The 24194-nt window shown below is 39.8% G+C and overlaps 1 protein-coding gene across 3 annotated transcripts in view; it reads right to left on the reverse strand.

Annotated features, from left to right (window-relative positions):
• The window catches only part of RBMS1 (RNA binding motif single stranded interacting protein 1), a 232681-nt gene that overhangs the window by 15799 nt on the left and 192688 nt on the right, over positions 1-24194 (reverse strand). For all 3 annotated transcript variants that reach the window (XM_008059359.1, XM_008059358.1, XM_021713046.1), the window contains exons 5-6: positions 16212-16369; positions 14024-14103 (exon numbers count right to left, since the gene is read on the reverse strand). In XM_008059359.1, coding sequence (XP_008057550.1) covers positions 14024-14103; positions 16212-16369 — 238 coding nt within the window. The remainder of the gene's footprint in view (positions 1-14023; positions 14104-16211; positions 16370-24194) is intronic.

A 24194-nucleotide genomic window follows, 5' to 3' on the forward strand; every position in this document is an offset into this window, starting at 1 on the left:
CCCAAGTGGAAGGAGGGGGAAAAGGGGCCAACCTTCTGAAAGTAGACTTATTTTATGGCTGGGCGCAGTGGCTCAAGCCGTAATCCCAGCACTCTGGGAGGCCAAGGTGGGAGGATGGCCTGAGCCCAGGGGTTTGAGACCAGCCTGGGCAACTTGGTGGGACCTCGTCTTTACATTGTATCAAAAAATTATACAGATGTGGTAGGGCACACCTGTAGTTCCAGCTACTTGGAAGGCTGAGGTGGAAGAATCGCCTGAGCCCAGCAGGTTGAGGTTATGGTAGCCGTGAGCGTGCCACTGTATTTCAACCTGGGCAACAGAATGAGACTCCAACTCAAAAAAAAAAAAGACTTATTTTACACTTGTCATTTCCCTAAGTTACTAGGCATCATCACCTTTGTAGGCAACCAAAAAAAGGTGCTTAAAATTCTAGTACTAAAATTCCCCTCAATCTCCCAGGTCTATGTATAAGTACACACACATATACAAACCCCTAGAAGGAGCTGATGTGCTGGGGAATGCCTCATCTTGACATTTAAGGACAAAGAGAGAATTCTGGCAGAGAAAAGATCTCATCAGACCTATAGCATCAGACATTCACTGAAATAACATTTGAGGTTGTAAGATTTTTGCCTCTGCATAATCCCGTAGGGCAAGAGGGAGGGTAATGAATTCTGTGTTGTTGGCAATTAGGGGGTCTTTGCTGTGAAGGGGCATTTTTATGTAGAGCGTTTATAAAAACTAGTTCCTAGACTGAAATTTAACTTCCTAAAGAGGCTTGAACTCTTTGATGCAAACTGAACATTCCCTCTCTCAGAGAAAGTAGGCAACTGGGCTGAACTCATTCTCGAAGTTCACCTCAGGCAACCTGAGCAGGCAAGTGTGAACAAAAGCAGATAGGTAGCAAGATCCTGGTGCCTCAACATCTGCTGAATGGCCAAGTGTCTCTATCTGTGGACAAGGTGCTTCTAATACATTTTCATTCATCTAGACTCTGACCTGCCAAAGAAAAAGTCCCAGGCAACAATAAGGGCTGCTAAAAATGTATAATGATGAAGTAAACATCAAGTAGGTGATGACATGTTGGCAAATAGAACATTTAAAATGAAACAAATGGAACAGGATGTAGCTGAATCTTTCAAAAACAAATTATATTTACTACATGACTTTGTGCTGTCATTAAGCTATTTCTTCCCCCTCTAAAAGCACAAAGGTAAGTGGTTGAAATAGTTTATAAACTGACAGGTGTCCTGTATCTTAGGAAAACAAGTTTCTTATTTTAAGAATTACTACCTATAGAAATGACATTTTTTTTTTCTTTTCTTTTCTTTTTTTAAGATAGTTGCTGTCTCTGTTTCAGGGGAACAGGAGTGCCCCAGTATTCATGTGAAGCAATATAAAATAATAACAGTTTCCCTCCTCTATTAAAATTATCTCTGGTCTATTTATCAGTCAAAATTTTTATTGTATGTCTATTATGTACCAGATTCACAAAAGCTAGGGATACAGTGGTGGGTAAAATGGAGACCTTGCCTTCTTGAGGCTTATGGTTTAATAGGGAAGAGATGTACCCACTATCATGAAAACTCATTTAGTCATTTATGGTACAGAGCACTGTTTTAGGAGATGTTTGTTTTTAATAAAATACTACCCAGAAGCAAAATACTGATGCAGAAACAGCTGTATTTCTTTTACAATTGTTGTTCCATTTACTTGAATGACACTATAGGGAAGAGTTTCTCTTTATAAGTTCTCAATGTTGCATTTATTATAAGGATGGTCCATGTGCTCCAGAAAAGCAAATTATGTGAAGATTAAGAAATATCCAGGTTATTTAGGTGGCAAAAAGGACCTAATTTACTGTAATTGATACTTACATGGCTTTTACTATAATGCTGAGTAAGGGTTAGATTATTACAGTTAGATTTTGGGGTAGAAAAACAAAACACCCAGATTTGTGTCACGACCCACTTATTTTTAAGTGCGTGTGAGTTAGTTACAAAATGAGAGGTCTTCATGTGGCATCTCCTGTGGCTTCTAACAAACCGGGGGTAAGTCCCTAGCTTGCCTTTTAGAGCCTAATACACAGGTTCCAGGTTGAAGAACAGGGAGATCCTATGTGACATCTGCTTGTTCTACAGAACAGACCCTTTAACCGGCCTCCTTGATTATTTCCTATTTCTTTTTCTTTTAAAACAAGGGTTACATTAGACGACAGGCATGCAAAAAAGTGCCACAAATACCAATCATGACTATGAGCGATAGCTAAATTTGGGTATATTAACCTTAAAACAAGTCTCATGTGACAGTGTTCTACATGGTCACTTTTCTTTTTGAGTTGGAGTCTCACTCTGTCACCCAAACTGGAGTGCAGTGGCCGCTCCCGGACACCGCAGCCTTGACCTGCTGGGCTCCGGTGATCCTTCCGCCTCAGCTTTCCAAGTAGCTGGAACTACAGGTGCGCGCTACCACGCCCGGCTGATTTTTTGATTTATTGTAGACATGAGGTCTCGCCTGCCCAGGCGGGTCTTGATCCCGCGGGCTCAGGCAATCCATTCACCTCAGCTCCCAAAGGCACGGGATTACAGGCTGAGCCACCGAGCCCGGCCCTGATCACTTTTCTAGATGAGCAACTTTTTACCTTTTTCTGCAAAACAAAAATTGCAGAATCCTGACAAATATTTATGATTTAAGGTATGTTTCTTCATTAAAGTGCTATAAAAACCTATATAAACTAAATCAGTTGATTTTGCCAAACATGAGGAGTACCCCAGGCCTAATTTCCCCTAAACTTAGTTGTGATTTTTTGGGTTTGTAAGGGACGTGCCTCAGATGTCTTGTGATATTTCTCAGGGCATATTCTCGTCTTCATTACTCAATTCAGAAAAGTTATTTTCTTGTTCATCAGAACCAATAGGACCATGAACCTCCAAAAGCTTCACAACTATAGCGTTACCTTGAAGATCTGCTAAAATCCCTGGGCAGTAGGGCCATGGTGGCTCATTCCTGTAATCCTAGCACTTTGTGGGGCTGAGGCAAGAGGATTGTTTGAGCCCAGGAGTTCAAGATTAGTCTGGGGCTCGTCTCTATTAAAAAACAAAACAAAACAAAAACCCTGGTAACACTACAAACCCACCCACGCACTGATCTAATATTTTCTGGAATCTCTTAAGAGCTATCTAAGGTAACTGCATTACTAGATCCTCCAATGTGCCTTCAACAGAGCTTTAAGAGTGGATGATCTTTACAAATGCCTGATTTTGTGGTACTAACAATCCCTCCTAAGACAACATGAGCCCTATAGACAATACTCATGCAGACTCACTCCCTATCTCCACCAGCATGCTCTTTTACCTGTTTTCCAAAGTTCAACTCCACAGTGATTTGGACTTAGACATTTTCCCCTTGATATCAAACTCCAAAATCTCTTCTAGAATGCCGGTTTTGAGTAAGCAGTATAGCTCATGATTTGTATCTCCCGCAAGTCCTCACTAACCTCATCAAAGGGCTGAGAGGACTCCATGCTCTCCACAGTTTGTAACAGAATGGACCTTTTTCCTCAGTGTGTTCTAAATGAGGTCTTCTCCATGCTTTTCCCATCAGATACTGCAACAGTAACAGCTGACAGAAACTGCTACTTCCAAACTCCCATTTTTCTACTTATGCAGTATTTAACCCTAATCAACATTCTGTAAAATGTAAACTGCCCTTAATAGAAGCATCTCTATTAGTTGTGAAAATCAGTTCACTCAGCAACTGTAATTAGTTTTCTTTCTGATAATGTTGGCTACTTTCAAAATTCTTGAACTAACAACAGTGAAGAAACTCTCTGAGGCTCTTCTTTCAACAAATTTCAACCTAAGGGTCCAAAAAACAGTATCTATTTTTTATGCGTATCTATTTTTTGCTCCTCTGTTTCTACCTGACTTCTGTGGTCCTAGGGACACTCCTTCATTCTTATGACTGTTTCATTAGGCTGTGGCTTCTCCTCCTTTCTCGTCCCTTAAGCAGTGTTTCCACCACCCAACAAGCTGGAGTAGACAGTAATGTTTCCAATATATGCACATGTTAGCTTTGCCTCTGCTGGATTTGCATTTTCTTATTGGGATCTTCTCACACTTCACTTCCCAACCAGCGAAGGGCTGTGTGTCCATAAAATAATGATTTAATAATATCAAAGTTATATTAAGTAGAAAACAAAAACTTAATACCCCCTATCACCCCAAGAGAAATATTTCAATATTCTGTATTTACTGCGTTTTAAAATCTATGTGAATACATTCATTTTTCACATTTTCTTTTACCATTTATATTGTAGACCCTTCCCTACCCCCTTGTTTGATGGTACATAGTGTTCTATTGGAAAAGGCATCATGCACAGTTCCTTATTGTAACTAATACTGTGTGAACATCTATGTGTGCGTCTTATTTGTCTTTTTAATCCCAGTGCCAACTTCTATATTGGTGGCTGTATTGGATGGTGGTTAGAATACTGGCTCAAGATTAGTATCCATGGGTTAAAAATCCTGCTTTGCTATTTACTAGCTAGTGAAACCAAGCAAGTTATTCGATGTGCTGGTTTCCTAATCAGTGAAATGGGGACAATAATAGTATCTACTTCAAAGGATTACTACAATTAACATACAAAGTGCTCAGAACAGATCAATGAATACTAGCTATTCTTTTTACTACTATAACAACAGGGGGAGCTCAAATTTTCGAATTATGGTTCCGCCTCTTGCTTTCAAATTAAGAAAAATTCTCAGGAGAGGACCATTTCTGGTCCAGAAGTTATAAACCCTTTTAGGGACTGGCCTGCTATCCATGAGATTGGATTCTGAGAGACTTAAAGAGCTGGCTAGAGTTGCTGCCTTGGCTTCTCAGAGAATGAAGAATGTTTAAGTTATAGCTAAGGATGAAGTTACTGGCAAATGCCTTTTAGAAAACTGTTAACACAGTAACACCCACATCTTCTACCCAAGATCCTTGTGCTTCAATAAAATCTTACTCCACTATTTATTGTTCCTCGCTGGCAGAACCTGGTACTGAAAGGGTGTCAAATGCTGACTTGTGAGGCTGCTATAGGCTGGGTGAGATCGATGATGGTGATAAATGCCAGAAGGCAGCCCCACCCTAAGACTGAAGTGGCACTCAAAGCACTGGCACATCTCTGGCTGTGGTCCCTTGTCACCCTTTAAAAACTGGATCTCCCCTCCTTCGTAGAGAATGAATTTTGAGTTTTGTATCTTTGAGATAGCCCTCACATTATTGGCCACCCAGTAGTGTTCCACACTTTTGCTCTCAGGGCAAGAATTCCTCCTAAGAGTGTAGTCCTTGAAGAGTCCATCAAACAATATGTACATTTAGATCCACATCTGTATTACATACTGGATAAAGAAGACAGGATTGGGTAAAGGAGGTGTGACTGCATCATTCTGAAGGTACTAGGGCATTTGCACATGTCTTTGGGTATTTCTTTATTTGCTACCCACATTTTCTGCCTTTACAGAGTAACAATGCTTAAGAGAAATATTGAGGGAACAAAATGGGCAATAAAAACCTTCAAAAGATCTCCCAGTCTTTTACTAGAATTGTAATTTTCCCCTTGCATATTACCTTTCCTGCCACCTGGCATAGGACAATGCCCTAATAAAATCACTGTAAACAGAAAGTTATGAAATATGAGTAAGAGTGGTTTTCAAGCCTCGTTGGGCACATACTCAATCTGAAAAGTCAGAGTAACACAGAAAGCAGATGTAAAACAAGCTGAAGTCTTCGAGGAAGTCTGCCAGCAGACACATATGCACTTTATTGGCGCTCCCGCATGACACTGATGAAGCTTTGAGCAATGCAGCAGGATGATACCAGTGCAACACTGAAAGGCTAACAGGTATTCCCATACCCAGTGACTAGACATTAAAAAAACAACAACAAAAAACACACATACACACACCAAAAACTCCCTGCCCTTAGCACACAGGGACTTAATTCGGGTTCCATTAATGTCATGGTCCAGAAAAAGGGAGATGGGGGATCACATTGTCTGCTGCAGCACTGATTGAATACATAGTTGGCCTTTGTCCTTGGAAGGTTATAATGGGGAGCATGGGTGTGGCTGGGCAAGAGGGTGCCAGAGTTGCTCTTAGAGAGTTCCAGCTCGCATGCCATATGCATGAGTCTTCTTGGAGTCTGCACTCTCTTCCAGGAAGGTACCGGAAGAGCATTTTGAGACAAATCCGTAAATTGTAATCATGTGTTTCAGTGTTTTTGCCTGGAGCATGTCTCCTAATTTGGACATTGGTTCTAGATAACTAAAATGTCCCATATTTTGTTTCTAACATTCACTGTGTGGAAAATTGCCATCACAGTAACTCCCCATAAAGGAATTTTCATTAAGCAAGAATTCACTAGTTATTGAAAACCTCTAAGATTGTCTCACAAAGAAGCCATGGGTTCTTTACCCTGATTAGGGACCTTCCAAGCAAATCTGACTTAGTATAAACCAGCCAGCAATCAAAACCAAGGCAAATCCAAATGAAGAACAATGCTCCAACATATCAGGGAAAAAGGCACTGGGTGGGGAAAGATAGGACAAAAGACCTTATAAGCAATTCTTTTTTTTCAACAAACCATAATGTACATTTAAGAAGCATATTCTATAAGAAACGATAAAGCCTTTTTAAAAATGTAGTAACATCAGGCCAGCCACAGTGACTCATGCCTGTAATCCCAGTACTTTGGGAGGCTAAGGATTGCTTAAGCCCAGGAGTTTGAGACCAGCCTAGGCACATAATGAATCCTCATCTCTACTCAGGAGGCTGAGTTGAGAGGATTGCCTGGTCCCAGATGATGGAGGCTGCAGTGAGCCGTGATGGTGCCACTGTATTCCAAACCGGGCTCCAGAGTGAGATTCCCCTCCCCCTAAAAAAAAGTAGCCCCAGACATGAAAACCCAAGATTTTTTAAAGAGCATTTCATAAAGTGAACTGCAATAAAATTGTGATGTGGTATATTAGATTTTAACAGAACTATAAACATACTACATTATGCATCAAGCCCCAAGCCAGGGTGGAGCATAGCTGGCATACGGAAACCCCGCCATATCACCTAGGTACGAAAAGAATGTGTTGGCAGGTGGTGCAGAAGTGACAATTCGTGCGCAGAGCTGACCTCCTTTCACTTAGCCACCTAGAGACTTTCTTAAGAGTGTCACGGTTAAGATGAGTTCACTGTTCAGTTTGTTCATTTTCGAAAGTATCTTTTGGGGATTGTGTCTAACGTGAGTTTCTTTTCCATACTTGGCTCCAGTGTCACGGGCAATCTGCCAGCCATGCAAGAATCCAAGAACTCTGACAGGCACCATCCTGGATAATTTTGCTTATGCCAGCTAAACAACTTGCATCATTAAATAAACAATCTTCCGACTGTATTTATGAAATGTTATGTCTGCCTAGCAATGAGCCTACATTATTTAAACATTAAAGTGGAGGCTCACTCGACTGACCCCTGCCTGGCAATATTTTTTGTTTTTCATCTGGTTCTACTGATAATGATCATCAGCATTCTATGTAGAAACTGATGTTATGGAGCAGCTGTTGAGGTACTATGAAAAAAGAGAACAGTATCTAATAGACAGTTTAGTACTCAAAGATAATTCTTAAATTATGTAAACAAGGAAAAAAAAAACACGTTCAGAGAAGCTGAAAACTCTTTCAAATTCTTTGTGAGTTTCCAAGCCTACAGGGGACTTGTTTTTGGGAAAAGTTGAATTTACTGCAACAGTGTACTTCCAAGTCTGACATTGTACATTTTAAACTCATGTCTAAAGGCCATTCAACCTCATAATATGCAGAAAGGTATCCAAAAAGGCTCTCAACATAGCTGTGATTATTAAGATGAGCTCTTAGAAATCCTTCAGTAACTTCGGTGGCATGAGGTGATGCACAAGCTTCCTGAACCTAGAGCAAAATTAAAAACAGAACATAGCTCTTGCCTCCAAAGAACTTGCAATCTAGTTGGAAACCAAGACACATAAAAAAAAAAATCATTAAACACTCAAAAATGGCACACTAGTAAGTACTGATTCAGAACAAAGAGAGCAACCTGACTGCAAATTGTACCCCTGCAGTGATGCTCTCAAGGTAGAAAGAACACATCTGTTTCTTGTGGCCATTTGTCATTAGATATAACATGGGAGAAACTGTACTATCTGGAAAGGTACAGAGGAGCCTACAATCACTTACATATGGTTTGGAAATCTAGGTCTTTTTTAATAGTCTGGGAACCTACTTCAAAGAAAACAGTTAAATGACAAAACCATGAAGTCCTTTGGAGAAAAAGAAAGCGGTTCAACCTTCATGTGAGATACCCCACAATCTATTTCATCCAGGGAACTAGAAGATCTTATCTCAGGCTGATACAACATCAAAATAAATACAGCTTGGATGCTTTTCCTTCTTGAATGTTCCTTGTTGCATGTAAGAATGAGCTAAGAAAGTAAAGTGGTCACAAACAGGTAGATGGGCAGCTCTTCAAAGGGACTTGGTGGTCCTACCTATGCAAAAGTGGCACAGGGGAAGCAAAGAAAATACTGGTTGGGCATAGAGGCTAAATTCCAGAGGCCTGATAGGGCAGCGTTTACAGAACATGTATGAAATTTCTCCCTTGTCTTTACTTGGATGGAAGTTAAAAACATTATTTTTTCTTTTATTTCAACTCTAGTGTTGCTAATGGGAAACAAAACTAACTAAAACAAAAAAAAAGGTAGCTCTTTCACTAAAATGAACTGCTTGGAATAGTGTATTTCCAGGTCTTAATATTATGCTCCAGACTTGTACCTGTAGGTAAGTCAGCTTCAGATACAGGCAGATACAGCGTGCTGTCAGGTTTTAGTATTATGAGATCAGGTATAGCCTGTGGTATTACACGTACTTACAAATTAGTTTCTCTATGAAATGAAACTCAACTAAACAGAAAATTAAAGTGAATCTCCAATGGTAATCATCAGTCACCCAGTTAAAGATGGAATCTTGGAGATACAGCAGAATAAATAGTGAACACTAGTGATATATGAACAGCATTGGAGGAACTTCTCACTTCAACAATTTTGGCTGGAATTAATCTAACTTGAAAACATCCAATGCTTTCTTGACACTTCTTGTGCGAAAAACTATAAAAAGATTCTATACGGTCTCTATGCTTACTTTCTAGAGGTTGGGCCTAATCTGCTTTTTATGTTACTCGGGTTCAACTCACTGAATCTATTTACTTCAGTGTCATATATCTTGGCAAAGAAAAAGTGGTGAGGTACATGGTTATACTATGCAGGAAAAAAATTTGTGTTTTGTCAAATGGGGCTCTCTGTTCTTACTCTTCTGGGTTTGGGTGCAACTGCCTAGTTGAGACTCCTCCCTCATTCAGAGAGGAGCACATGTGCCTGCTCCCCTGGCATGAGTGTTTGGGATACATCATGTTGATGTTGCTAATCTACTGAAGAGATCCTGACAAACAGGTCATCAGGATAGCAGAGTTAAAGGCTCCCTCACTCCAGACCTATACCCGACACTGAGATCCCCAACTTTCACCCTAGGGCATGCTTGGGTAGAAGCAGGAACGTGGGGGCTATTAGTGGACATGGATCTAAGGACTAACAAAGACTTACAGATCGAGGATATAGATTGGGAAGCAGGACTGTACATGCATCTCGCCAGTTAAACTAAAGACTAAATTAAAGGGATTAAAATTACAGGGGAGAAAAGATAGAGGAGGGTATTGTGGTTTCTCTTTCTCTCCATTTTAACAATTCAGTATTTCCCCTCAAAGCAAGGTAATATGGTTTCTAAATTTTGAAATCTTCTCCCTGCTGGCAGGCATCATGCTAGTGGCTGGATGCAAACCAGAAGACATTGGAAATTTTCTCCCCATCTGTAGCCTGTTTAGGAGGTAGTATTGCCTTGGTGTTACAGTGTAGTTAAATTTATTCAAAATCAACAAATATCTGTTGTTGTTTAATATGGTTCAAGTGTTGTGCTGGGTATGAAAATAAAAAGATGAGAAAGCAAGGTTGGGTGTGGTGGCTCAAGCCTGTAATCCCAGCACTTTGGGAGGCCAAAGTGAGAGAACAGAACTGCCTGAGCCCAGGGGTTTGAGACCAGTCTTGGGCAACTTGGTGAGACCTTGTTTCTACAATAAATCAAAAACTTAGCTGAGCATGGTGGCACATGTCTATAGTTCCAGCTACTTGGAAGGCTGAGGTGGAAGGATCGCCAGAGCCCAGCAGGCTGAGGCTGCAGTGGCTGTAAACGTGCCTCTGCACTCCAGCCTGGGTGACAGAATGAGACTCTGACTTAAAAAAAAAATAAAAAAAATAAAAAAGACGAGAAATTGGTTTCTGCCTTAAAGGAGCTTCCAGCTTAGTGGGGCTGACACATGTAATATGTTAAGTGCTATGATACAGGCGGGTGCTCTGCAGACAGTGTGTAACCCACCAGGTCAGAGGAGGTTCTTGCAGGGAGAAGGCAAGACTTCAATAGAGTTTTAGAGGCTGAGGAAGAGATAGCCAAGTTAAAGGGAACTGAAGGGATCTGAGCCACTGGAAACTACAAGAGATAAAACAAAGAGAAATGAGGCAAGGTGGTGTGTTGGGAATACCACTTGTAGTTTTCAGTATTGGAAGAGGATGCATAGGAAGGCAGGGAATGGAGGACTGTGTAGCAAGCAAGGGCTCCAGTCACCTTTGGCTTTCCATGTCATTCCAGGAATCCTGGATCTTTCCTTCTGAGAAGGAGGTAGATTTTTAATCGTAAAGTGACACAGAGGTACACATTTTACCTAAATTTCTCAGGCCACGGTCAGGGAGAATATCTTAGGCACAACTAGGTGAAGCAAGCAATTAGGAGGCTGTACTAATAGCCTAGATGAGACGGTATGGGATGAAACAAAATAGTGGTAGGACAGATGGAAGGGAGAGCATAGACTCTAGAAATAATCAGGAAGAAACATTATAAGGATTTAAATGATTATTTGTATATGAGCACTAAAGGACAGAGAGGGTGAGGGAGACCTGGGTTTCTGTCTTGGGTGCCTGGGTTCCACTGAGATAAATAAAACAAGAAGAGGAGTAGGATTTGATGGGAAGGGGAGAAGGGGGCCTAGTTTAGCTTTGGAGAGGATGAACGCAGGTGACTGAGGCCAGGCAGCCTGAAACCCAGGGAAAAATCAGGACGGGAGATGACTGAGAGTCACTTGAATATAAGTAGTTGAAACCTTGACAGGTATCAGAATAGTGAACCAAAAATTGAATTCAGGGCAACTTCAACAATTAAGAGCAGAGAGATGAAACAAGTCTATAGAGCAGAAGGAATTAAACAAGATGGAAGTAAAAGAGATGGGTGTAACATGTCAGAGGAGGACATTTCACGGATGGGTGAGGAACCAGTAGTACCAAATACAGGCAGACACATGATAAAAAAGAGATGGGAAAGTTTCCAGACTGGATAATCAGGAGGTAAGTGTTACAGGTTCAATGTGTCCACTCCCCTGCCCCCCCAACATCCCCTCAAAAAGTGATGTAGAGTCCTAACACCCAGAACCTCAGAATGTAATCTTACTTAGAGACCGGGTCATCAAAGTTAAAGTGAGTTCATTAGGGTGGGCCTTAATCCAATATGACTAGTGTCCTCATAAAGAGATGAAACTTGGGACTCAGAGACAGAAGTGAACTCTAGAAGTTGTAGAAAGACACAAGGAGAAGACAGCTACCTTCAAGCCATGCAGAGATGCCTGGAACTGATTCTTTCCTTATAGCCCTCAAAGGGAACTAAACCTGCTGACACCCTTGAGTTTCTGGCTTGTAGAACTTTGGGACACTAAATTTCTGTTGCTGAAGTCATTTAGTTTGTGGTACTTTGTTATGGCTGCCCTAGCAAATTAATATGGCAAATTTACCAAGAGGAATTTTAATTGCACACTAGGAGAGGATGTCAGATTGGAGAAAGTGAGGTGTAAAAGGGAAGTAAGGAAGTGAAGACCATGCTTTCAAAAGTTTACATGAGAAGGAGCCACAGAAGAACCAAGTGCTTAGTTTAATTTAGTTTTCTAGATTGCAAAGATCTGAATAATTTCAAACATAAATGGCTACCTTTCTTTCTTTCTTTTTTTTTTTGAGTTGGAATCTCACTCTGTTGCCCAGACTGGAGTGCCATGGCACACTCATGGCCACCCTAGTGTCGATCTGCTGGGATCCGGCAATCCTTCTGCCTCAGTCTTCCAAGTAGCTGGAACTACAGGTGTGCGCTACCATGCCCAGCTAATTTTTAAAAATTTATTGTAGAGACGAGGTCTCGCCAAGTTGCCCGGGTTGGTTTTGAACCCCTGGGCTCAGGCAGTCCTCTTGCCTCAGCCTTCCAAAGTGCTGGGATTACAGGCTTCAGCCACCGCACCCGGTATGCAGCAGTTCTTAATTTTTACCAACCTCCTCAGTGCTCTCCCTAAGCCCCCTCTCTAACTCTAAGGAGATGATTTCACTTCCTACTTGAATAAAATTGAGATCACCAGGTAGAGCCAACCATCAACTTCCTGCTTCCTCCCAACAAGCAGACCTGTACCTACATCCATTCTTACCTCATCCTTCCTTAAGGTCTCAAGGACAGCCAGGCGGTGGTGTCTTATGCCTATAATCCCAACATTTTGTGTGGCAGAGGCAGAACATTACCTGAGTCCAGGGGTTCGAGACCAGCCATGGCAACTAGGTGAGATCTCGTCTCTACAGTAAAATCACTACAGTAAAACCACTGCACTCTAGCCTGGCAAACAGAGTAAGACCCCGACTCAAAAAATAAAGTCTCGAGTTCAAAGATTTCAAAGCTCTCTTTGAGATCCTATCTCATCGGGACCTTGCTCTGCCAGTTATCGCCTCCTTCTTCTGCCATTTTAATCTCTGTCTTTTGCTTTCATTCCTTTTTTTTCCAACAAAGTCAAAAGCTTTTCAATTAATAAAATAACAGATCTCTAGCAAGAGTAATTGGTGAGAAAGTAGAAGACCTGAGACCAGTCTGGGTAACTTGGCGAGACCTTGTCTCTAATTAAAAAAAAAAAAAAATTAGCTGGGCATGGTGGTGCATGTCTGTAGTTCTGGCTACTTGGAAGCCTGAGGCAGAAGGATCGCTTGAGCCCAGCAGGTCAAGGTTGCGGTGGCCATGGGTGTCCCACTGTACTTCAGCCTGGGTGACAGAGCAAGACTCCGACTCAAAAAAAACAAAAAATAAAATAAAAAAAAACCTGTTGCTAGGGAAGGGTTAGGAAGCTGAGTGAGGACTGGTAGAGATGGATTACTGTAGGATTAATCCAGGTTCAGCATTCTGCCAGGCAGGTGTGACCAAGGGATAGGGCACAAGAATATGGAGAATGCCTCTAAATAAATGGTTTTAGTACTCAGAAACAGAGACCAGATTTGGTAGAGATGAGAAACAGGTAAAAAAAGGACCAATAAACAGCGAACACGGAAGAATCCCTCTGCATTTCAGATCGGGTTTCATGGGAGTTAGAGTGTGATCTTGGAATGAAAAACTGCTGAGGTGTAATGCTCTTGATAATGACAGCACAAGGTAGAGCAACGGGAGAAACAGACTACAGTGCACTGGACTTAAAGGCCACAGGAATTGCAATCCAGGCACTACCGATACAGAAAGGTATCACACTCCTCAATGGATGCAACCAAATGATGGGAGGTTTATTTAAGATGGCAGTGAAGTGAGTTAGAAGCTGGCTGATGCATCAAAGGAGGAGTAGACTATGCAATGTTTTACAAGTCAGACAGCACCTTACCACTGGGTCTGCTTCAGTCGATATTTAAACATCTAACACCCAGGGAGAGGTGCATTTTTAAATCTTGTTTATAGATTCAATGAAATACATTTTGAAGAGCAAAATGAGGGCTTTTTGTTCTTAATAGAAGAGTCATAATGTGCTAAAGTTATACACACTATATAAAAGACCACTGATAAAATTTTAGACAAACAACATACCAGAAACTCCTGGTGGTGTCTTAATAAATTTTCCATTAAAATGACCAATAACAGCTTCGCATTTTTCTGTTGATTCCATCCTATTTATACATAAAAATAGAACAAATAAATATTTAGAGTTCTCTTAGCTTTTATTTTGTTCTGTGCACGTAGAAAATTCCTATAGATTTTTTTGATACAAATGAAATCTAGTAAAATGTGAAGATAAAGAAAAAGAGAGTTTATTCTTTCATCTAACTGTTGCTTTTGCACTATATAGTAAAATAATAACTGCTAACCACAGAGTACATTCTGAATCATAAAAGCATAAATGATATCCAGAGTATTTAATACCAGGCAGATCAAATGAATTAATTTTATTCTAATTGGTTGAAAATTTAAAATTAATATACAATAGTTTTGTCATAATATTAAAGTAAAAACAACAGTTTAAAAGATTAGCATATTTGTCACTTACTAGAATATTGGTCATCCATCTTCCCTTTTACAAATTCACAAAACATACTAAAAAGTCATGATAACAACTAGTGTCAGTCAGAGGGTGTGCCTTATATGTTTTCTACACTAAATTCAGACTTAAAATTAAATTAGTGAAGTCAATTATATGCCTTCGTTGTCATCCTGGCTTTGGAGAAGTAAAGGCTGGAGTCTAACTTTATAACTTATTCTACATCTACAAGTGGCTAAAACAGTTGAGAAACATTTCTGGCAACTTAAATTACTTTGACTTACTTTTCTTAAATGGAAGAAACGTTGAATATTCAAAATGCACTATACTCCTGGACTATCCAGAGTATACAATGGATAGTGATAGTTTTGAAAAACTGTAGGATTTAATTCTCTGTCTTTGGATACAAAAATGATACTACTTGATCTGTTTTCAGAAGAATACCCACAGAGATGACAAGATGATGCTGAGCCAGTCAGTGTCTCGCCTGAACCATTTAAAAAAGCAAAGTGTGAACTGGAGATACTAGCCTTGCTGACTTACTTCCAGTAGTGTATTTTAGTTTTATGAAAAATTATCTGACCTAACACAAACAGCAATGGCCAAAAATCAGATGACTCAAGTATTAGCCCTTGCTTCATTACTTGGCAATTAGGTGATGATGGAAAAATTCTTTTTTGGCTCCATTTCCCCTTATATAAAATAACATGTAATAATAATGCTTTGTTGATATCACAGGTCTGTGATTGCCATTTGTATATGAAAGTAAAATGTCTGAAATTTTGTGCCTAAAATCAAAGTCAATACTTCAACACATGTGAACAGTATCTGTAACTGCAATGTATTCAGTGGTTTCTAAATAATGCATCATATGAAAATCAGCATTTGTACATGGTCTTTTGCATTAGAATTTTGATAAAAATCAAAGCTCCTTCTGTTTATTATTTTTCCTTTAGAAACCAAAATAACCACTACACTGAAGTATCCTTTCTGGGGGAAAAAGGGATAAAAATTAGATGGAAGAAATAAGGGCACTTTAGTTATACTCAGAAGATTTTATTTATTTAAAAAATATCTGTAGCAAAAATTATAAAATGTTAATATTTGTTAAATTTGTCTGGTGGTTAGAAAGGCATCACATCCTTGTCTTTTCTGAATGTTTGAAATATTTTACTCAAAAACCTAATTAATTTACTGACGATGAATCAAATTTCCATCTAATGAGAAAAAAGCATACTGACTTATTTAAAAAAATGTAGGACACTGTTATTTTTATTAAGTTAGAAGAAATATTCAAAATATCGAAATATTAAGGACACACACTTTCAGAACTACTGCTCATGAGCCACCAAATATTTAGTGTGCTCATATTCAAGAATCCTAATTTGCTGGGCGTGGTGGCTCACACCTGTCATCCTAGTAACTTTTTGGAAGGTTGAGGTGAGAGGAAGAGGTGGGAGGATCCCTTGAAGCCAGGAGTTTGAGACCAGCCTAGGAAACAAAGCAGGATATTGTCTCTTTTTACTTAAAAAGAAAAAAAAATTTTTTTAAAAGAATTCTAATAAACTTGCACAAGATTTAGAAAAATGTAGACCAATATTTACATGTAATTTAAGTTCATGTTGTGACTGGCTCCATAATCCTGGCTTATATTCTCTCTTCTTGGTCATTTTTAATTTCCCAAGATAACTTGGCAGGGTTATTGTTGTTGACAGAATAAAGACAGGGCAGCATGCTTACCTAGCAAAGCCAACACCACGACTTGTACCACTGGAATCACGTAGTATCCTTGTAGAAATTACTTGTCCAAATGGTTTGAGCATGTTTTCTAGTTCTTGCTCATCCATGGACAGTGGTAAATTAGAAATATACAGGTTGGTAGGATCTTGTTCCTGTTGCTAAAACAGAAAAGAGTATTGTCTATTATTAATTTCTAACAGAGGGTGAGAGATTTATGCCAACACAGCTACTTTTTCTTAGCAACTCTCTTGCTCAAGTCCTTTTAAAGTACTACCTAGTACTTTACCTAGTACTAGTACCTACTACCATAAGAACTACAGAACACTGAAGTCACCCTGGACACTTGAAAATAGTGTCTGAAGCCTGGACAATCTGTGAGGGTCAGATATGATCCCTTCTTAGCAGGTCTGGAAATGGCACTGCTGGCAGGCATATGAAGTTGGAGTGGACACCCTAATGGAACCACAACTCTCAGCTGTTTGCAGAGTTCCCAAAAATAACCAACCTCTCCTCCATTGCTATTTTTAGGAGTCCATTCCAGGCACACTATTATGCAGGAGGCTATTACTACTAATAATTCAATTTAGAGATACATGAAGGAGGAATCTGGACAAAGTCATCTGAAGTTCACTAGGGACTTTGCCCAAATCCCCCTCCTCTGATCTGTGGCAGAGTTCATACTACTTTTCAGTCATAATCACCAATGGGAAAAAAGTTTCTAAATCACCAAATCAAGAATCTCAAAGTCATATAAAATGGTCAACTCTGGGTAGAGCAAATTTTAGACTCTTGGAAAAGCTGAACTCAAGAGTAGATATGGAAGGGGTGGGTTTGCAAAATCCTTGCTACACAGAGTGATCCAGGAACCAGTAGTAATGGAATTACCTGAGAACTTATTAGAAATGCAGAATCTCAGACCTCACTCCAGACCAACGGAATCAGAAACTGCATTTTAAAAAGATTCCCTAGGTGATTCACATGCATATGAAAGTTTCAGAAGCAATGCTCTTAAATCATTTTTCACCCATTCCCTTGCTGAATTAAACCAAAGACATACAATTGAATTTTCTGAGAACCAGTAACTGCTATACTTTTACAAAGAGTAGGATATTCAAATAATCAGGGAAAAAGCTTTTCTGTCACTGGAATATTTTCTCACCAAGTCAAAATTCACTTCTGCAATTGACATAAAAGTAATGAATTTAAAATCAGCCTTTCCTTTGATCCTATTAATCAGTTGTATCTTTACATATTGAAATATATGAGAGTTTATGATTCTTCTTTAATAAGCCCTATTAGTAATGTCATTAATTAATGTTTCAGCCTTAGGAAACAGGATAACACACTCATTATAGCTTTCTAGATTTCCAAAATTAACAGTAGTTTAAACATATATTTAATATGAAGCATTATGCAGGCCTGAATTTGTACAAATATTCTCCTTTAAATGTATCCTGGCATTAATTAAGCCTGAAATGAAGCTTTTTATTTCATATAGTCTGTAAATAAAAGTGAACACTGACCTTTCCCATTATATTTATCTGGTGAGATTTAAGATAGCAATCTGGTATCCCAGGGAAGGATATTCCTAGGATTAAACTCATAGGGTGGCATTCATAGGGTTTTTAAGAATCCAAGGGATTCCTAGGGAAAGGCTAGGATTCCCATGAATCGAAAGTTATCAAAAATCGAGAAACTATGGGTGCAAAGACCCTACAACTTCTGGGTCTTATCACTGAGGAAGGCAGCACGTGACCAGGCCAGTCCCAAAGGTGCAGAGCAGTGGCTCCCAGTCTGAATGCCCCAGACATTTAAAGGACAGCCTTTGTACAAATTCAGGCCTGCATAATGCTTCATATTATATATATATTTAAACTACTGTTAACTTTGGAAATCTAGAAAGCTATCATGAGTATGCTATCCTGTTTCCTAAGGCTAAAACATCAATTAATGACATCACTAATAGGGTTTATTAAAGAAGAATCATAAACTTTCATATGTTTCAATATGTAAAGATACAACTGATTAATAGGAAAGGCTGATTTTAAATTCATTAATAGGAAAGGAAAGGCTGATTTTAAATTCATTACTTTTATGCCAATTGCAGAAGTGAATTCTGACTTGGTCAGAAAATATTCCAGTGTCAGAAAATAGTATGTCATGTGGGAGGATCCAAGAAAAAAACTGAAGTTTTTCAAAAGCCTAACAGCAAGCTGAACACTTACCCTCTTAGCCATTCATAGACTAAACAAAATGGCAACTATCTTTGCTTTCAGTTGAAATTAGATAAATTCTCTGTGGTACCACTGATGATGATTATTATTTGAGTTGGAGTCTCACTATGTCGCCCAGGCTGGAGTGCAGTGGCACACTCATGGCCACCCCAGTGTCTACCTGCTGGGCTCCAGTGATCCTTTTGCCTCAGCCTTCCAAGTAGCTGGAACTACAGGTGTACGATGCCACACGCGGCTAATTTTTTAAAAAAAATTTATTGTGGAGATGAGGTCTTGCCAAGTTGCCCAGGCTGGTCTTGAACGCAGGCTCGGGCAATCCACTCACCTTGGCCTCCCAAAGTATGGGATTACAGGTTGAGCCACTGAGCCCAGCCTGCCACTGATTATCTTGTGCTGAGCAAAGTCTTCTATTGACAATTATATCAAGTATATCTTTACTAAAAATTGGAAAGTGGTTAAATACAAGCAGGACAATAAGAAATACAATGTTTCAAAATACAAAGAAAGGCAGTAAAAACCGGCTTGTGTATTAAAGTTTTCAAGTTCCTCTGAGGTGGGGTAAGAGGTAAAGTTGTATCCCCTTATTTCCACTTCACATGCAATGCACCCAATTAATTGCATGGCTCCCTGATTAGCCATCTCATTTTGGCCCTAATCTCCCAAGTCTGTGAAGCTTTACTGGAGTGCAGAGATGTACGCGTTATTATGGAAGTATGGTCCTGAACAGCCAACATAGTCTTTTCTTCCTGAAGGTGACCTGAAGGGCCCTATGACCTAAGGTAGCTAAAGGGCATTTCTAGTGCATCTCATGCATAAGCTTTGTGCTATAAAATTATTACAACCTTTCTATTTAAGCAATGCTACCAGAAGGAGAATGACTATGTATCCTCTAGAAGCCATAGGCAAAAGGCAAGGTAACCTTTCCAGAGCTGCAACATTTCCTTGACATCTTTTGCTTTATCTTAAAAAAAAAAAAAAAAAATGCAAAGTTTGCAATCTCCTTCCTAACCATCTGAGTTTTATTTAATAGAGAAACAGGGTTTCTGACCTAATACCATCAAGTAACATTGATACTCCAGGAAGATAAGCTAAGTTTATCTTGTGACTTCGTGCACAGTCATGCCCTGCATAACCGCATTCCAGCCAATGACTGGCACCATAATACAACATATTAGATGGTGGTCCCAGAAGATTATAATGGAGCTGAAAAATTCCTATCACCTAGTGACATCTTGATGATACTGACCCTATGTAGTTGTAGGCTAATGTGCGTGTTTGTGTCTTTGTTTCTAACAACAAAAAGTTTAAAAAGTGGGGGGAAAAAACCAGAAAAACGCTTATAGAATAAAGGTATAAAGAAAATATTTTTGTGCAGCTTACATGTTTGTGTTTTAAGCTAAGTGTTATTACAAAAGAGTAAAATAGTTAAAAAAAATTTAGAAGATTATGGAACAGGCTGGGCTCAGTGGCTCAGCCTGTAATCCCAGCACTTGGGAAGGCAGAGGTGAGTGAAATGCCTGAGCCCGCGGGTTCAAGACCCGCCCGGCCACTTGGCAAGATCTCGCCTACAATAAATCAAAAAAATTAGCTGGGCATGGTAGTGCATGCCTGTAGCTCTGGCTACTTGGAAGGCTGAGGCGGAAGGATCGCCGGAGCCCAGCAGGTCGAGGCTGCGGTGGCTGGGAGTGTGCCACTGCACTCCAGTCTAGGTGACAGAGTGAGACTCCAACTCAAAAAAAAAAAAAACTTATGGAGTAAAGTTACAGTAAGTGAAGTTTACTATTTAAAAATATATTTTTATAAATTTTGAAAATACATTTAGTGTAGCCTAAGTATACAGTGCTTATAGTCTATAGCGATGTATGTAATGTCCTAGGCCTTCACATTCACTCACCCCTCACTCACTGACACACCCAGGGCAATAGTCCGCAAGTTCTATTTATGGTGAACGTCCCATAGAGGTGTACCACTTTTTCCTCTTTTATAACCATTTTCTGTACTTTTTCTATGTTTAGGCACCCAAATATTTGCCATTGTGCTATAACTATCTACAGTATTCACACAGGCTGAGGCTGCAGTGAGCCCAGATCATGCCACTGTACTCCAGCCTGGGTGACAGTGTGAGGCTCTGACCCTACTCCTCAAAGAAAACATCTAATATTCAAAGTGTCCATGAATTCTTTTTCTTCCTCCCTTCATTTCACAGGTGATTTTTCTTCTTTGTTAAAATTTATTTTATTTTTTATTTTTTTTGTCCATGCATTATTTCCATACTTTTACTGTGAATGGAACATATAATACTTGTAGATATTGGTGGTGGTTCTTGAATGAGGAACATTTAGTCTCTTTAAAACCAGTGGTGGCTGGGTTCAATCTATGATCCCAGCACTTTGGGAAGCTGAGGCAAGTGGATTGCCTGAACCCGCGGGTTCAAGACCAGCTTGGGCAGCTTGGTGAGATCTCATCTCTACAATAAATTAAAAAAATTAGCCAGGCATGGTAGCGCACGCCTGTAGTTCTGGCTACTTGGAAGGCTGAGGCAGAAGGATTGCTGGAGCCCAGCAGGTCAACGCTGGGGTGGCCATGAGTGTGCTACTGCACTCCAGCCTGAGTGATAGAGTGAGATTCCAACTCAAAGCAGAGTAGAGTAGAGTAGAATAGAATAGAATAGAATAAAATAAAATCAGTGGCAACCATAACTGTTTTATTACATACAGTGCTATGTATGAAAAAACAATTATTCTGTCAATTACAGGTGACCAAACATAAAAATGGGGCCAATGGGCCTCTTTTGGCCCTAGGCATGAAAGAGGTTCAAGGGCATCTCTAACAAGTAGAAAACTAGACCCCACGTTGGCCGTGAGAGAGATAAACGGCTACTCTTGTTCACTTGGGTAGAAAAGCAGGGCTCTAAGGCCCCACACAGTGTAAAGCACTCAGTCATCGTCTGAAAGAAATGAACAAAATCTCCCTGTGCGTGTGGAATGGTTCCTAAAATGCAAGAAATGGACTTGGCAGGAAGAACAGGCATCTGTTTTCTCTTGTACTGAATGGGTTCATCAACCAGCAGATAGCCACTCACAGGCTGCAAACTGCTCAGAGCATGGTGCACCTCTGGGTGGAAGGGAGATTCAATTCCTGCTTGTTTGACTACCTATTTATTGAAAAAAATGTTTGAGATTTCCACCAGCCAGGCCTGTACCCCAGCAGGCTGTCGAGATGCTGAAAGACCTACAAAAGTCATTCTGTTAACATACTACCAAGGTTGATTCAAATGTGATGACTTTTTAGCTTATTGAGTTTCTTTTCTCTCTATAGAATCTGAGGTCTTTTATTTGAAAAATGCACACATTTGAAATATTTGCCAAGTTTAATATAAACAGATTTTCCAAACAGGCCAAGGCTATTCCTATTTGATAAGTGCCATTCTAGTACCCGATGGATATAATTTTAAAATATCCCTTTCTTAATTCTCACGATCTGCCCAAGCGCGAAAGAAAGTTTTTCTCTCAATTAATATCTTTGATCATCAACAAAGCAAACACTTAATACCTACAATATAGCAGATACCAAGCAAGGCACTAAAAATTAAAACATAAATAAGAAACAATCATTGGTCTGTAATGCTCTCATTTTGCAGTTGCGCAATTTAGTTTTGAATATCTGTGGCTCAAAAGTTTACCTGTACCTAAACCACTTATGCATGCAATCCTGACTTGTATGCCACAACTTCAAAATAAAATAAAATAGGGGGAAAAAAAAATATTTGCAAAGTTCTTTTTCAATCCAGGTAGCCAATGTGCCAAACAATATAGTCATTTCCACTCTTCCTCCATTAACTGAATGCCCCTTAATGTTTTCTGATTGCGTTAGGAAGCAAGCCTTTAACATGTGGCAATGTGACTTTTCAACACATTATTGTAGCCCAATTAATTCCCTAGATGAAAAGTGGACACTGATGGGTCCCCTCCCAATCACCACCATAGAAGCTGGACTTAACATCTCTTTAAATATCGTCTTTAAGCAGGATGCAGTGACTTATGCCTGTAATCCTCGCACTTTGGGGGATCTAGGCAGGAGAATTACTTGAGGCCGTGAGGTTGAGATCAGTCTGGGCAACATAGTGAGGCACTGTATCTACAGAAACAAAACAAAACAAAACAAAAAATCACGGAGTCTGGACAACATAGTGAAGTACTGTCTCTACAAAAAATAATTAAAAATAAAAATAGTTGAGTGTGGTAAGGTGCACCTGTAGTCCTAGCAAACTGAGAGACTACACTGAGAGGATCACTTGAGCCCAAGAGTTTGAAGTTACAGTAAGCTATAATTGTGCCACTGCGTTTTAACTTGGATGACAGCGTGAGAGACCCTGATTCAAAAAGGAAAAAAAGAAAGTCTCCCCACAAGATGCTTGCCAGATGTCTTTTGGTGTGTGTGTGTGTACACGTGTGTATAGGGGGTCTTACTCTGTTGCCCAGGCTGGAATGTAACTACATGATCATGATGATCACAACTCACCATAGCCGTGACCTCCTGGGCTTAGGCAATCCTTCCACCTTAACATCCCAAGTAGTTGGGACTATGTGCCACGATACCTGACTAATTTATTTTTTTGTAGAGACAAGATTTTGCTGTGTTGGCCAGGCTGTCTTGAACTCCTGGGCTCAAGCAATTTGCTTGTCTTGGCCTCCCAAAATGCTGGGATTACAGGTGTGAGCCACTACACCCAGTCACATGCTTTATCCAGATAGCATAAAGAGATTAAGTCCGGTCCTGATACTCAAACTCATAGTTTAATGGTATAGAACAAAAAGCCCACTGGCATTTAAAATGCCTCTTGTAACTTTAATGAAATAATAATATTACTACTACTAATAAATCAGGTCCAGGAAACTCTAGTCATTCTACAAAAGCCTGAGCCTATAATATGAAAAAATTCATATTATGCAGAATGTTGGTACCCAGTCAGCATCTGAACCTATGTACTCATCCTTTCCATAGATGATTGTGGAAGAAATCATTTTTTTTCCTGGCCAATTTACACTATCAAGCCTCCTAAGGAGGTCTTAGAACTGTGCTCACTATCAACCCATGGGAAAGCTGGTATATGAAGTTCTCTGTAGATACAACATATAGTGCCAATGGATAGATACCTAGTCCAGTTTTGAATAAGTACACTGTAAAGACTTCTTCCAAACAGTGAGTATTTAACATGCCATGTTGCTTAATATTACAGGCTTTGGAAATGATGCCTAGGCAAAGTGTTCTAGGGCCTCTCTAAATGAAGCCTCTATACTTTTAACAGATTGATAAAATAGGCCTCTTTCTACTTTAGCAGAGACTACAAAACAATGTGGGTGTCAGGTGTGCCCACATTCCAGAGTGAGAAACTAGACTGCCTAAAGAGAGCTTGCAAGGAGCTGGCTGAGAACTGGTTTGTAATGCTTAGTTGACCGTCCACTTCCTGCCTGTCTAGAAGAGATGGGGGAGGCTGAAAATGAGCATTTACATGGAGAAAAATGCGGACAGGTTCTGAATCTCACTATGTGGACTGTTTTCCTCTGTCAATAAAGCAAGAGGGGTGCCAAGAGATTACTACTCAGGGGCTTGATCTGTGTTCCATGGAGCTTAATGGATGCAATGGATTATGTTTCACTTAAAACAGAGGCATCTAAAAGGAAAAAGCCTGGTTGAAGGGCCTACAGGTGTGGCTGGGAAATAACTACTTTCCTGATGGTTGGCAAAG

The sequence above is a fragment of the Carlito syrichta genome, unplaced genomic scaffold (genome assembly GCF_000164805.1).
Source record: "Carlito syrichta isolate Samal-C Ts95f unplaced genomic scaffold, Tarsius_syrichta-2.0.1 Scaffold304002, whole genome shotgun sequence".
Taxonomy (NCBI): Eukaryota; Metazoa; Chordata; class Mammalia; order Primates; family Tarsiidae; genus Carlito; species Carlito syrichta.